This window comes from Coturnix japonica, chromosome 1 (genome assembly GCF_054131305.1).
Source record: "Coturnix japonica strain WE chromosome 1, WE-NBRP24, whole genome shotgun sequence".
NCBI classification, from domain to species: domain Eukaryota; kingdom Metazoa; phylum Chordata; class Aves; order Galliformes; family Phasianidae; genus Coturnix; species Coturnix japonica.
In genome coordinates this window covers 64,960,946-64,974,794 of record NC_140663.1, presented here as the reverse complement: position 1 = coordinate 64,974,794, position 13,849 = coordinate 64,960,946, and the positions used below count along the sequence as shown (strand labels likewise).

General features: G+C 37.4%; 1 protein-coding gene across 14 annotated transcripts in view; it reads right to left on the bottom strand.

Annotated features, from left to right (window-relative positions):
• EPS8 (EGFR pathway substrate 8, signaling adaptor) overlaps nt 1-13,849 on the bottom strand; it is a 129,249-nt gene that overhangs the window by 6,339 nt on the left and 109,061 nt on the right. For all 14 annotated transcript variants that reach the window (XM_015867723.3, XM_085543431.1, XM_015867688.3 and 11 more), the window contains 4 exons: nt 11,748-11,859; nt 10,930-11,073; nt 3,251-3,488; nt 278-458 (listed from right to left, as the gene is read on the bottom strand). In XM_015867723.3, coding sequence (XP_015723209.1) covers nt 278-458; nt 3,251-3,488; nt 10,930-11,073; nt 11,748-11,859 — 675 coding nt within the window. The remainder of the gene's footprint in view (nt 1-277; nt 459-3,250; nt 3,489-10,929; nt 11,074-11,747; nt 11,860-13,849) is intronic.

Here is a 13,849-nt window from a genome sequence, read left to right as displayed (position 1 = left end):
ATCAAGATAAAACTGCAGGCAACAGTACATCTGAAGTCAATTCATACACGTCATAGTCAGTACATTTCAGTGGAGGCTAATGTGCACACATTTTTTTCAGATATATGTCTCTCCATATATAACCACAAGGTAGAAATAGACATATTTGCTAAAACACTGTTTTAGAGTGCCTTGCTTTTCTGAAAGCTGCTTGATTTTAAAAAGCAGGCAGACTATACCCAACTAAATGTAAGGAAAATACTTCTAATAATTTTCTCAGATCTGTTCTCAAACTTACACAGGGTTGAATCCTTTGGACTGCAGCCACGCTTTCACATCCTCAGGTGAGGAGTCGTACGTGATGTTCACTACTGGGATGTTTGGCCGTGGCACATGGAACTTCCTCTGGGCATTGCTGCGGCCAATGGTGAGCCGGTGAACGAGTTCATCCTGCACCTCTTCCATCTGAGATTTCCTGCCTGGAGAGTAAGGTGCCCCACAGGGATTACTCTCCAGAGTGCTTTATCAAGGCTCTAATTTAAGTCTTATACTTTATTTATTATTATTATTATTATTATTATTATTATTACTATTACTATTATTTTCCTTCTCTTTAAAGATCTATTTGTTAGCTCTAAGTTATTATTCACCTTGTTCCCCAGGGAAGACTTCAATATTGCCAGTCCAGCCTTTACCAACCAAAACATAATAAATACATAAATTCCATTGAGACACCAGAAAAAAAGAGAGAAACTTGGTGCTGCAGAAGTAGATAGAACAGTCTATCACTCAAGATGGAAAATGGGCAAAGAGGCTTCAACTGTCATAGTCTGAATTTCTTTCAACGTAAGTTTAATGATGCACAACTTTTAAGTTATCTAAAAAAATCTCCATTTCCTTAACAAGGTATTTTCAGTTGTCATTATTCCACATTCTCACTTCGATACACAAAGAGTAACTAAATTAACTTTTCTGATGCGTTCGGATGGAAAAAGTTTCCCTTGCTTCCCATTACGCTTGATAGCAACAGGGGAAAAGGATACAGCACTATATGGAAAAACAGTAAGACAGCAAAAATGTTTTAATTTCTCATTTCATTCTATATTTTCACAAGAATCCTCCAAGAACTCGTATCTCTTGCCAGTCACATGAATAAAAACATTTTTTATTTATTTTTTTTTTTTCCAATTTCAATTTAGATTACAAAAGAAAAATCCATAGCCCCAGGCCCCAAGCTGAAAGCAGACAAAGTATCTCCAGCAAAATATCTGAAGCATGCAGACCCTATGTGTTTCTTTTTTTTCCCCTCCAAAGTATGAATTGGAAGCCAAAATGACATGCTCAGTGAAATACAAATACAAAGACTTGGTACAATGTTATTGTTGTATGCACCAGTTACTCTCCCAAACAGGAAGAGCACAAGAAAATTGCTATTGTGTCTCTATTTACATGGATTTTGGAAGACTTAGGTTTTATCCAGACCAGGAGTGTATCAAAAGATAAATATTTAGCTGTTAGATAACAAATTCATACTATTGTTAGGTCCATTATCACGAACAAACAAAATACATTCAGTAGAGGTGGCTGCTGCAGTGCACGTTCCCTGCAGCTGATTGGGAAGGGCTGTTATCAACTGTTGTAGGGGCAGGCATTTTCTGGAAAGGTAGGCACCTGAAGCCCAATGGGCATCAAGCAAGGCCTTGGCCTGAGTGGAACCTAAGGGGCCGTAGATGATGCCTTGCAACCATTTGGTCTACAGTAACCCTTCATAACCCATGCCTAAAGCCAGAGTGGCCTTCAAATTTATCATCTGTAGTAGACAGAGAAAGCCATTATGGATCCAAGGAAATGCACATCTGCTGCAGCATGTGAAAAGCATCTTAAATAGAGCTAAAAATATTTTTTTGGAGGGAAAAATTAATAAATATTTATTTATTAAATTTAATTAATAATAAAAAATATTCTGGGGAAAGTTCACTGTCAACTTCCACATCTCTTGTAAAAAACTCCTCAGGTTTGTGTTTTCCTTTAAGAGACAAACCAAAGGCAGAGGCTGGCCTTACTGTTTGTTTGGGAAGAAGCAGTGAGGTGTGTTCTAATTACCAGCTAGACTGTTGTGTGAGAAAATTGAAGGGAGTCCCAGAGTCCTCCTGAGTTCAGAGTCTAGGAGAGAGCTGGTCTACCACCAGGCAACACCACAACAGGCTGAGGTATTCAAGCAGGGATGCTTCCCATCTGCAGGGAGTGCAGGGAAAGGAGCCCTCTACAGAAAGGACTACACTTGGTTTCAGTTTTGATCTCAGGTGGAAATTAGATCTTCTGACAAGGAAGGGGACTGGAAAAACTGTCAACTCCTAAACAGCTAAAACCTCATTATTTTAAGGACAACTGGTTTTGAAGCTGTAGCAAGTGCTCGCCAACAAATTTCAGTTATTTTTGAGCTAGGCAATTTCATTACTTCCAGTATATTTAGGACAGAAATTATTGATTAGGGAAATTCTGTTCACCTAACTGCTATTCATTTGGTACAGAGTGGGAGCCTCAGCAGCAGTTTTGGTTGATAATTACAAAGAAACCTTAAGCAGAATATTGCATGACTGCCACACACTGGTTGGCTGCAGGTTATCATGTTTTTCCACCAACAGAGCTACCGATTATGTCTTCTAATTCTCCTAAGACAAGGACACACAAATTTGCTTAGTGGCCTGCCAATTTCTCTTGCTTTGACCAAGGGTCCTGATTATAAAGACAAGTCTCCTACATTACCACCAAAACATGTTTTCTATACATCAGCCATTGTAAGCCTCCTTGGAAGCCTTGGATTTGTATTTCAGAAAGGTGTAAATGCCCTAGAAATACGGATGATCATAGAGAGAAATGTAAAAAGAGCCCAACTGATTTCAAAAGTGATTTAATTAGAATGCAGTAGTGAACTCAGGCAGGCAGTGTACATTACCCAGAGTAATAGCATGAGCATTTGCAGTGTTGAAAATTGAGTGAAGATCCCAGATAATCATAACGGAAGAGAATGTGAGAATATACTATTCCAGGACTGGCACAGGTGAAAGGCTGTTTTTGCTCCTACTTACTTTCATGATTGTATTTCAAATACAGTTCTCTGTATAGAGAACACGTGTATTTCAAATATGGGGTTAAATCTAAGCAGTTCTTAAACATTTATCTGAAAGAAAAGGCTTTAAGGAATTTTAAGATTAAGCAAAACATATAAGGATGGGAGAAAAGCATTCTTTTGCTTCTTAGACAAACTTACGGTCCACAGGAACTTGTTTGTGCTTCTGGCTGTCTCGTGCAACACTACCACCACTGTCGCTAGAGGTGCTGCTTTGGCGGCTGACAGTTGCTGGCGCCTTGGGCACAGGAACTGGGATGGGTGCTGGGGTGCTCGGAGGGAGGGGGACAGGTGCAGGAACCGGAGCAGGCATTGGAGGCGGTGAAGGAGTAGCAGGAACTGGATCAGGTTGTTTAGCAACATAGTCTGTCCTTTGCTTCTGAAAAGATGTAGAGAGACTCGGTTTGACAACAAAACTTGGACAAATTGGCTTCTGAAGAAAATATTGGGGTGCTCTGTACCATCTGGTTTCATTTATTGCACAAAACGTCATCCTTGCCAAACACAGTTATAAAATTTGACAAAATGTGATCTGGTATGGTGTTTTCCTTCACTTTTAGACATAACATTCAGAACAATCAACTCATCTGAGACGTGCTTCTTTCTTCCAAGCAGATGATTTCTATAAATAAAATTGTTTTAAAATTCTGAACTTTACTATCTGGCACTTTTGAACAGCTTACAAAATTTTTGAGATGCTGGAGTTTATTGATATAAAAACATACGTTTTAGAAATGTTCTGTTAGAAAGAGCAAAAAATGAATGCATCCAGTCACTACCAAGCCTGACTAATGGTTTAACTTAGGAAAGTCACTGAATTTGAGGTAGCTCATTGTTTCCTGAACTTCAGACACTGTTTAAGAGATTCCTGCTCCTCCTACCCATTGAGTTGTGCTGTTACAACTATCTGTATGAGCACTACGTGCAACAATGCAATTAAACACAAACACCACAGCTCTTTGAATAAGGTTGCTGGCTTTTTTCCCCCCCTTCTTTATGAAGTGTTCCAACAGCATGCAAATTATCTTGCTGTTAATAGCTAGCTGGCAGGTGCCTCAAAATTAATTCTGCGGAATAATTCCTCTCCTTCTTTGCCTTTAAAATGGTGCCAATTGCAGGAAAAGACGTGCATTTTCCCAAAGAAATCCCAGTGACAGAAAAGCCCAGAAGATCATAAGCAACCTATGCCAGCCTTTTCTTCCCAACAGTTCAAGTTCCACATCTCACTGTTTTAACATTGATCCCTCTCTACAGTTTTGGACTGACAAAGCTTGAAGTATTAATATTAAAGTTTGTTTGCTCAGTACTGATGCCTCATTTTATAGTTATGAGAAGTCTGCTTTCTTTGGTATGAAAATAGAGGAGTACATTCCTCAGGCTCATTGCTCCTTCCTAAAATGCCATTCACTAAGTCCTTGGAGGCAGAGGTTTTACGGCAGATCAAGTAGGGAAATATTTGTAGGAGCCATATGTTAGAAACCGAACAGCACATCACTACCCTGAAAACAAGCTGACCTTCATTAAACGTCAGCCACTGCCTTCTTACCGGAATTCCCAGCATGGTACATATCTAACGTATGGGAGTGGCACTTCGTAGCGAACGTGAACTGCGATAGTTATAGCTAAGTAATACAGTTACACCAGTCCAACATTTATCCAATAAGGTTCCATTGAGCCTAGGGCAAAGAAGTGTATTTTGCCTGCTTTAGATCATTTTCCACTTCAATTGCAGCAGTCAGCAACTGAAGCAAACATATTGTCCTACAATACATTCACCATTAAACCTTTCTTGTTTCAGTTTTTAGCATTTAAGTGATTTAAAGGCATTCATATAGGTCATTTTGTATTCATTTTCTGCATTATGCTGCGGAGAAATTAAAATAAGAGTAAGAATCACGACTGACTTTTCTGTATTCCAGTACTTTGATGTAAAGACAACAGAATATTTTCTAAAATGTCAAATGCCAAAAAAAAAAAAAAAAAGTGAAATGAGGAATATAAAATTGAACAAGCAGTATAACGTGTACTTACTAATTCTGTTTTTTGGTGGAAACAATGCCTTAATAGGTATTTAGTAAGCATTCCATAGTTTATTAGACATAGATTAGACATAGCCAAAATTATCTTAATGAATATAAGAATTTCAGATACTAAAATATTTTAATATAGTATACAGAAAAGTCTGTAGTTCGTTCACAAATTCAAATGTGTAGGCAGTTATCCCCACAGTGTACTATCATGTGTGTCCCTGACCTTCCTAAACAACATGCAAGGAAAAAGCATCACTCTTTTAATGGTAGAGAGGATTCATTACAAACCAAGGCATCAGCTGCATGTCACTGCAATCTCAATCCAAAAGTGGCGATAGTGAAACATTATACATAGCTCTCAACAGATGCTATTAATGTTGCTTCAGAAACATTGTACTGCAATCACAATTCTCATCAAAATGACTTACTGCATGCTGGAGTGAAAACTGAAACCAAACTGGTAGCATCACTCAAATTATAAATCTAAAGACGAAACTACAGGGAAATACACTTCAGATTTTCTTGAACAATGCACAACAAATAATTATACACTTGAATCAATTTAACATCGTTGTTTTTTCAGTTTTTAAACACTCCTTTCTTTAATTCTGGATATTCTGAGGAGATCCACACATGCATCCCATCATTTCTGTTCACTGCCACAAACAAAACAAGCATGCTCTACAGAATTTGGTAACTACACACTCCAAAAGAATAATCTTTGAGGTTCGATATCAGAACAGTAACTCTATTACCTCTGAAAGCTCTCCCAGCAATTGCTGTGAGGAAAATGGAATAAATCATATCGAAGAGTATTGTTAGTAAGGTAAACAGTAGCTCCTGAAATTTCACACATATTAGCAATTTAAAAGCAAAAGAACATCAATGCTAACAATGAGCTCTTCTTACTCACTGAGCAACTCGTATAATGAGGTGGGGTTTTTTGGACAACAAATGGAGAAGTGGTTACTTTGATACATGATGTGACACTATATAAGCAATGACCTCTTTTCAAAGCACTTATCGAAACACAGAAAATTAGAAGTAGATGCTTAAAAAAACAACAACCAACAAAAACGATGAATGCATTGTACACATAACTGAAGAATATTAAGAATTAATTAAATCAGAGTGGGTACAGTATCAAAAACTTATTCATTTGAGCTTAAAACTATTTACTGGTTTACAAAACAAGTTAAAGACTGCTGCTGACAAACATGTACCCACTAATTCACTAACAGCCATCAGAAAAATCCTGTGTTTTTTCCTTCCTTTCTTGCATTTTGTTTTTCTTTTAGGAATACATTTAGTTCACGTCAGTTGGAACAAATCCATTATATTATTTTGAACAACGATGATGCACACTTATTAACAATCTGGATATATCAGAGAAGATTGCTGGGACTAGATTATTATTATTATTTGCTAGAAAGTATTTTTATTCATCAGGAGAAAAAAGTAGAGGTTCCAAAGCTCTTTTCCAACATACTACAGGCTGGATCTTGTAAAGAAAAATAAAGATTCAATACAATTGTATCTATTTTTTTTAAATAATATTTTTATGTATCAGTATCAGCCCTGATTTTCAATCTCTGTTAAAAAACAAAACAAAACAACAGGGAACAATGTGTTCTCAAACACATTTTGACATCGAAAACAGGAAATGTGTGTTCAAGCTATGGCAAATACGTAGCATTAAAGAGTCACTGGATACAACCATAAGCAGTGTTTGTGTTGGGAAGTGCTCTTGTTAAGAGAACACAACACTTTCTATTTACTCTCTTTATGAACATTTTCATGTTCATTGCTGTTGGCAGTGACACCAGGAGTAATGCAGAGTGCTCAGCTTTAGACTAGCCAACAGCATGGTGGTTTGGATCTTTTCTTGAGACCCACACTGTGGACCTGTCATTCTGGGGCATGTGCCTTCTTTCCTCTGGCTGTATTTTAAGAGACAAAAAAGAACCAACTGCCTGCACCCAAAAGGGTCAATGAAGTATCTAGGACTGGGAGAGCAAATTTCAAGTGAAGTCTTGAGTTTCCTTTGGAGGACTCAGCTATTATACAGACAACCATCTGCCTACTGAAATCCCATGATGAGAAATGTATGTTTCTCTGCTAAAATGTGTATTAGAAGGCAAAAAGGAGAAATCTGAACAGAACTTTCTTAATCAGATTAGTATTAGCCATGCCTAGCCTCCATTTCTTACAGAAATATATATGATGGGGAGGCACAGTGGGGATTTTCAATTCTCACCATGGATCACATACTTTTTACAATTATTCAAGTACATTTCTGTGTAATAAGTGTCAGTCCATCATTTGGGAGTAGAGCAATGTTGAATTGGACAGAAAGCTACCATCCTTTAAAAGCCATCAAAAAGCCTTGCTCTGATGGCAACTTTAAAGAGCATTCAATATGTACAAAGTAAAAAAGATACTGGCTCATGATCAAAAAACATGACATCTCTTTGGCCACAACACAATGAACACCTGGCAACTGCATACCTTCATTATCAAACAAACATGATCTGCAGCAAAGATACCAGTTGGCAAAAGATGAGTATGACACTACGACACTAACTTGGAGCACAGATTCTTTGCTTGAGAGAAAACAAATTCCCACAGAGAGATATTTTCAGTGAGCTGCTAAACAAAGAGACTTGAAAGAGGCTTGAGGGGAGATTACCAACAAACATGGAGATCATTTGTCCCAGATGACGTAGAGACGTTTGGTGTTTACATATAAGATATATGGCTCCTGGATAACTATCCACAGAAGTGTGACAGTATAAGATTTATTAAAATAAGATTTATAAGACTGCATTTGGCCTAACATTTACACTTTGCTGTGTAATACACATTTACACTCAGGATTTTATATATGTCACTGAGAAAATAGCTGCCTCACCTCACAAAGGGTGTCATGAGATTAATTATCACACCCAGCAAGATACACATCTCTATCATAATTGTGTTTCTCATATTTCTAAAAAGCATTGAAAATAAACAAAAGGCACCGTAAAAAATGAAATATTATTATTAATTAGTTCCTAAGTTCACCAGAAAAGCTTGTACATAAGGAAAAGTTTGAGTGCCTGGAAAACTTGATGCTAGTCTGTAGAGGATGGTAAACCATGACTGCTGCTTTAAAAAAAGAGGCAGACTAAATGATGAACATCAAAAACAAAAAAACATCAAAATGCTCTACTAAATGTACAGAAATACTGAATGAGATGATTTAACTATACATATATATATATATATATAAAATTATCTGGCATTTTATATGTGTGTATGTATTTTTTTTTCTAATCAGAAGAAAGACAATGTACTAATACAGCCTCACAAAGATGCTGAAATTACTGAGACATTGCTTGCAGCATTCCTGCAGGTGTCCCCTGCAGTTTCATGAAAGCTCTGAACTGATACTAGCTGGGACCTAGATCCTGAAAGGGATCAAGAGAAAAAATAGAATCTAATCTGCCACAAGGACTCATAGGTTCCTAGCAGAGGGAACTGAGTGAGAGTAAAACAAACTTTGAATTGTAAGAATACTCATGATAATCAGGCACCCAGCTTTCAGAAAAAAACGTATCAGAATGGAGAAGAATAGAAAGAAAAAGTGTTCTCTTGCAATTGAATCCTTATTCTTCATAATAATATGGAAATCTATTTTGGCCAGTGATGGTTTGAAGGTTGTGTCCCTTATACACACCACTTATCCACCACAGTGGAGCAGGCTGCTCACCACAGGTGACACACCACTTGGAGAGGAGCTTTCTGAAAACTGAAGACACTCAGCCTGGCACTAAGAGCCTTCTCATGTCCCGGGTCTTGTGAAGGCACTGACGGCAAGAGTTTCTGTTCCCTTCTCTGCCCACAAGCTCTCCTGTTTGACCTTGGGCCAGGCAGTAATCCCTTCAGTGCCTTATTTTTCCCTGAAATAGCAGCAATGTCTCATAGTACTATTATGAAAACAAACAGGATTATGCAAACAGATCCCAAATGAACCATGTATCTATCATGGAGAAAAAGATGAATGAGCACACGCAGTACTCTGGAAAGTGTATCATAATCACTGTGAAGATGAGAACAACATCACTGACACACTCCATAAAGACTCCCTTTGTCCTGTGTAATTCATTATACACTTAAATAGTTTCTCTGCACTCCAAGCTCGCATTTGAATATACAACCAAAATAAACAATAAGCTGTAGGGAACAACCTGCCAGAGGGAAAGAGTCAAAATTATCTTGAGTGTTGTTCTCCGTCCCTAATTTTCATGGTTTCATGGACAACGCTTTGCAAAAGTGATTATATTACTATTTCCCATGTCACGCAATTATATCAAACAGAAAACCTCAAAACCTGCAGAGCATTTCAACAGAAATAATAATATGAGAAGCTCTACTCAGTTCTACACTTGTTCAGTCTTATGAATATTATTTCCTGGCAAATTCCAAACACACAAAATTAACATGCACTTAAAGAAAATAAGTTATCCCTTCAAATCTGGATTTGAAAAGCACTCCAGATACATGCTTCACTTCACACAGAGCTAAAAAGAAAAATCAGTTTTGAAAGGACAGGAAAAACTCAGAAGTGATCTGACTAAAGCCCACCAAGCTCAAGATACACCAGCTATGACTGTGCCAGAAATAACATAGGATCCGTTTCTCAAGAGAGTTTCCATATCTGTGAAAAGACTGAAAACACTGTGAAAGTTGCAGCTTTCAAGATAGCTCTGCGCATATCATCTGGCACAGTGGCACCTTCAGCTGGGGCTTTTAGATGAGTCTGCAATGCAGACTGCTAACAGCTACACAGCGTATCTTGTTTTTCAATCATCAGCTGGTGTATGTAGACAGAAGGAATGACTATTTCATGAAATAAAATATAATTCAATTCAATTTTTAACAGAAGTTTGGCATCTGCTTGGTCTGAAAGTCTCATTCAGAGTCAAGTCTGGAATTTCTGCTTAATCCAGATCTATCTCCACAGTTTTCAAAATCATCTGAAAACGGTGGACAACTGCACTGATAAAAGGTCTTTTGGAGGGTGGAAGTGTAAGCAAGAGGGGTGTTGGTTTCATTTCTTTGCTTGGGTTTCTGAATATCTTATCCTCTTATTATTTTCAGCACATTTATGAAACAAGAAGAAAAACATTAATTCCATATCATAACATGAAAAAAAGAAAATCAAAATTATGTAAGAAGACTAAAGTTCTTATGATGTGCAGGGATAATACTTGAAAATACCTGCTTTGGGAATTCAAAAGTAAGAACATCTGCTTTTTATATCTCTGAAAACACAGTAAGTAAATACATTTAGGACAAAGATAGAAACACATGCAGAGAGAGAAAATAAAAAAGCTAGTGTTCACTCTCTTAGAAGGCACAAAGGTGACCCTACCTTAAATAATTCAAACTCCTTCTTTGGCATCAACAGCTATCAATGCACAAAGGATATTTGAAATTAAAATAAACACATAAGCATCCATTAGGATGGAAATTACTACCTCTTAGTAAATAAGCAGGGAAAAAACTTACAGGAGAAGATTTTTCTATATCTCTACTACGCTATATTTCTATTTTGTTACATCTCTATTTTGCTTTATATATTTTTTTTGTTATACTCAATGCAATATAGAAATGAACTTCAGCCTGTAAAAGAAATATAAACTTCTGACTTACTGGCAGCCTGTGCAGACAATTTAGCTTAGCTGTGAATCTCTTTCTCTTTGCATACTTCAATAAAAAGCTTCTATTTTACCAAGCAGACAGTACCTGGATGGTGCGGGTGTACACAGGTTCTGGCAATCCCAGACCTCCTTCGTAATTCCTCAGAGGATCCAGAATGTTGTTTGGCACAAAGCCTGTGTTGCCGCTTTTATTCCGGACCTTCCACCACTGTTTCCTATCATCCAGAATCTGAAATAATTCGTTAAAATAATTACTTATATTTTCTGACGGTACTTAAATGGTGCATCATTTCCAAAGAAAATCATCGCCAGGTTCTGTGGCTGCCAACAGACCTTGAGCTGATGTCATCAGGAAACCACTGTAAGCTTCCTTGATTATCACTGTAACTAGTTCTATATGGTACAAAGTATATGGAAGCAAAATAAACCTGCATGAAGTCAGACATATGCAGGAAATGTGGCAGAATTAAAATCAAGTACTTGTGCAAAGAGGTTTGTGACTCTACAACCTACATGCTGCTGGCAAAAGGAGAAACTACTAACAGACTGATACAGACATGGAGTGCACTTCTGAGTAAGAAGAAAACTGGGGCAGGACAGATAGCAGAAAACTGGGTTCTGGCTACCTGAGTGTAGATTTACACAAAACACTTGTTTCTGTTTCTTCTTCCTTTCTACATTTATCTGTCTCCCAGGGTACCAATGCTTTCAGGATGGTCTTTCACTCTGCCCCATGTATAGGCATGTAGTGTTTGTCAGAGCCAATTATTTACATACTACTGAATGATGTTTCAAAAGCTACACTAGAGAAGACAGAAGAAACACACACATATATTTACAGCACTGGTCTCAAGAGAAATGAGTCATAACTATCAAAAATTCATATTTTCACAAAAATGTTACCTCTACAATCTCTTCTTTCAGGACTGAAAGCTCACTGTTGTTTCTTGCCATAAATTCATACTTGCATTTGGCATATTTCTTGGACTGTGTTTTATTGTGTGCCTCATAGTTTCTGCAATGTAATGATCAGACATTCAGTGAGATGTTCAAGCAAGTTAAACCACAAACAACCAGCTGCAAAACATTTAAACAAAAATATAGGAGATAGCTTGCTGCTGTCTCCAAATCATATTGACTTATTGACTGAATATTCATACAACAACAACAAAATGAGAGAGGAAAAAAAAAAAAGTATTTGAGTTATTGTAGAATCAATAACCTTTTTGGGCCACTTCTTACAGTATGCATGATACCAAATTAGATCTGCAAGTGATATTGTGTTTAGATAATTATGCACACTACTTTATTGTGCTTTCCTATACAGAACAACAGAAGATTACATGGTCATTTGCCATACTAATGAATGAATATACTTGTATCTTGTGCTTTGCATGAAGTTGCACTGCTAGTATTAATTACAAATAAAGCTTCAAGTCACAATTGACATTGATACCAATGGAACTAAATACTATTTAAAAAACAGCTTCCTCTGTAGGCCATTTCGCTTAATTGTCCATAAGGTATCATCACTGCTAAGAAACTCAAATTATTGCATCAATTATAAATGTAGAATTATGTCTAGGCAGTTAAGAACAGAGTTCATTGTAGAACTAAGCATACCACAGTATACCTCAGCAGCTCTCTTTTCTTTGAGGAAAGATCTGTTCAGATAACCTTTGGGTAACAAGTTACTAGTTTCTTTAATGCGCCACCTCTTCAAATTGAGAAATTCCCCAAGCCCCTCAAAACATCCGAAAGAAACAGTAACATTATTAGCCTGTTACAAATCACACCCAAGAACTCAAATCCATATCAAGCAAAAAAGTTAAATAAATAAAAATAAAATAAAAAACCAACAACACAACAGTTAAAACGTTGCATAAACAAGGGCTTGCCATACAACATCACAGCACAGGGATACAAATGCTGATGGTTGCTGATGTTTGGGCTGTGTAACCACGGATCCCAGGTGTGTGTCTCAGCAATCCAGTAGTTACCTAGCTATTGCATGGCTGTGGAGAACTGTCTCACTTGACTTGAAGAACAGAACAAAGGAACAGTCATATTTAGATTGAAAACATATTATTTGGAGAGAAAGACAAAACACTTAGAGAGTACAAGCACTTAAAGAAGAGAGTGAAAAACAAGGGATGAACCTCAGCCTGCAGAATACCTGTTATGAAGTTTGGAGACGTGTGAGTAATCCCAGTTTTTTCAGCCACCCACTCAAAATTTATGTAATTTTGAAGAGCTATGACTAACACACCTAGTAGTAGTTTTTTAGACCACCTTTCCAAACTCAGTTTACTAACTCTGTCTTCCTAACTTGTCCACAGCTATCAATCTTGATCCCTTTATACAACATAACTCAGGAAGAATTAAAAATAAAGAGAAGCAGCATCCCCAGCACATTGGCTGGACGGTGGTTGTACACTTACAAAGAGACCACAACTTTTCAAACCTAGCTTAATGAGCCAAGCAATTTACTTGGGGCACAGATATCCCCCTCAAGGCTGCATGAGAGCCTGGTGGATTGCATGGAGTCCCCATGTTATTCCCCAGACAGCAGCACAAAAAACAAACTGAATGGAATCTGAATTTGAAACACAATATAACTTACTGAAAAAATGATTCACTACTCCTTTAGCATCAAAGAGAGCCCCTGGTATATCTAGTAAGACTCTCAAGGTTTAATATCCTGACATTTAGTTTAAGTCATCCAAAGAAAGCATGGCTTACTGGAGGTCCTGGTGCCTTGAAATAAGATTAACAGAAGGTCCCAGGGTTACAATTCCTACCTGTCCCTCTGCAGACACTGGGTGGCTTGGTCACTGTCTTCAGACTGCTCACAAGGAAAACCAGCTTTCAACAAGCACCAGAAAATGATGGCTGAAATATTCAGCTCCTATTTCTCACTCCTTCCCCAAAACCCCCTCCTGCACCTGTTTATTCACAGGTGCTTTAAAATTTATCTGCAAATGGAATTTACTTAGGGTACTGCA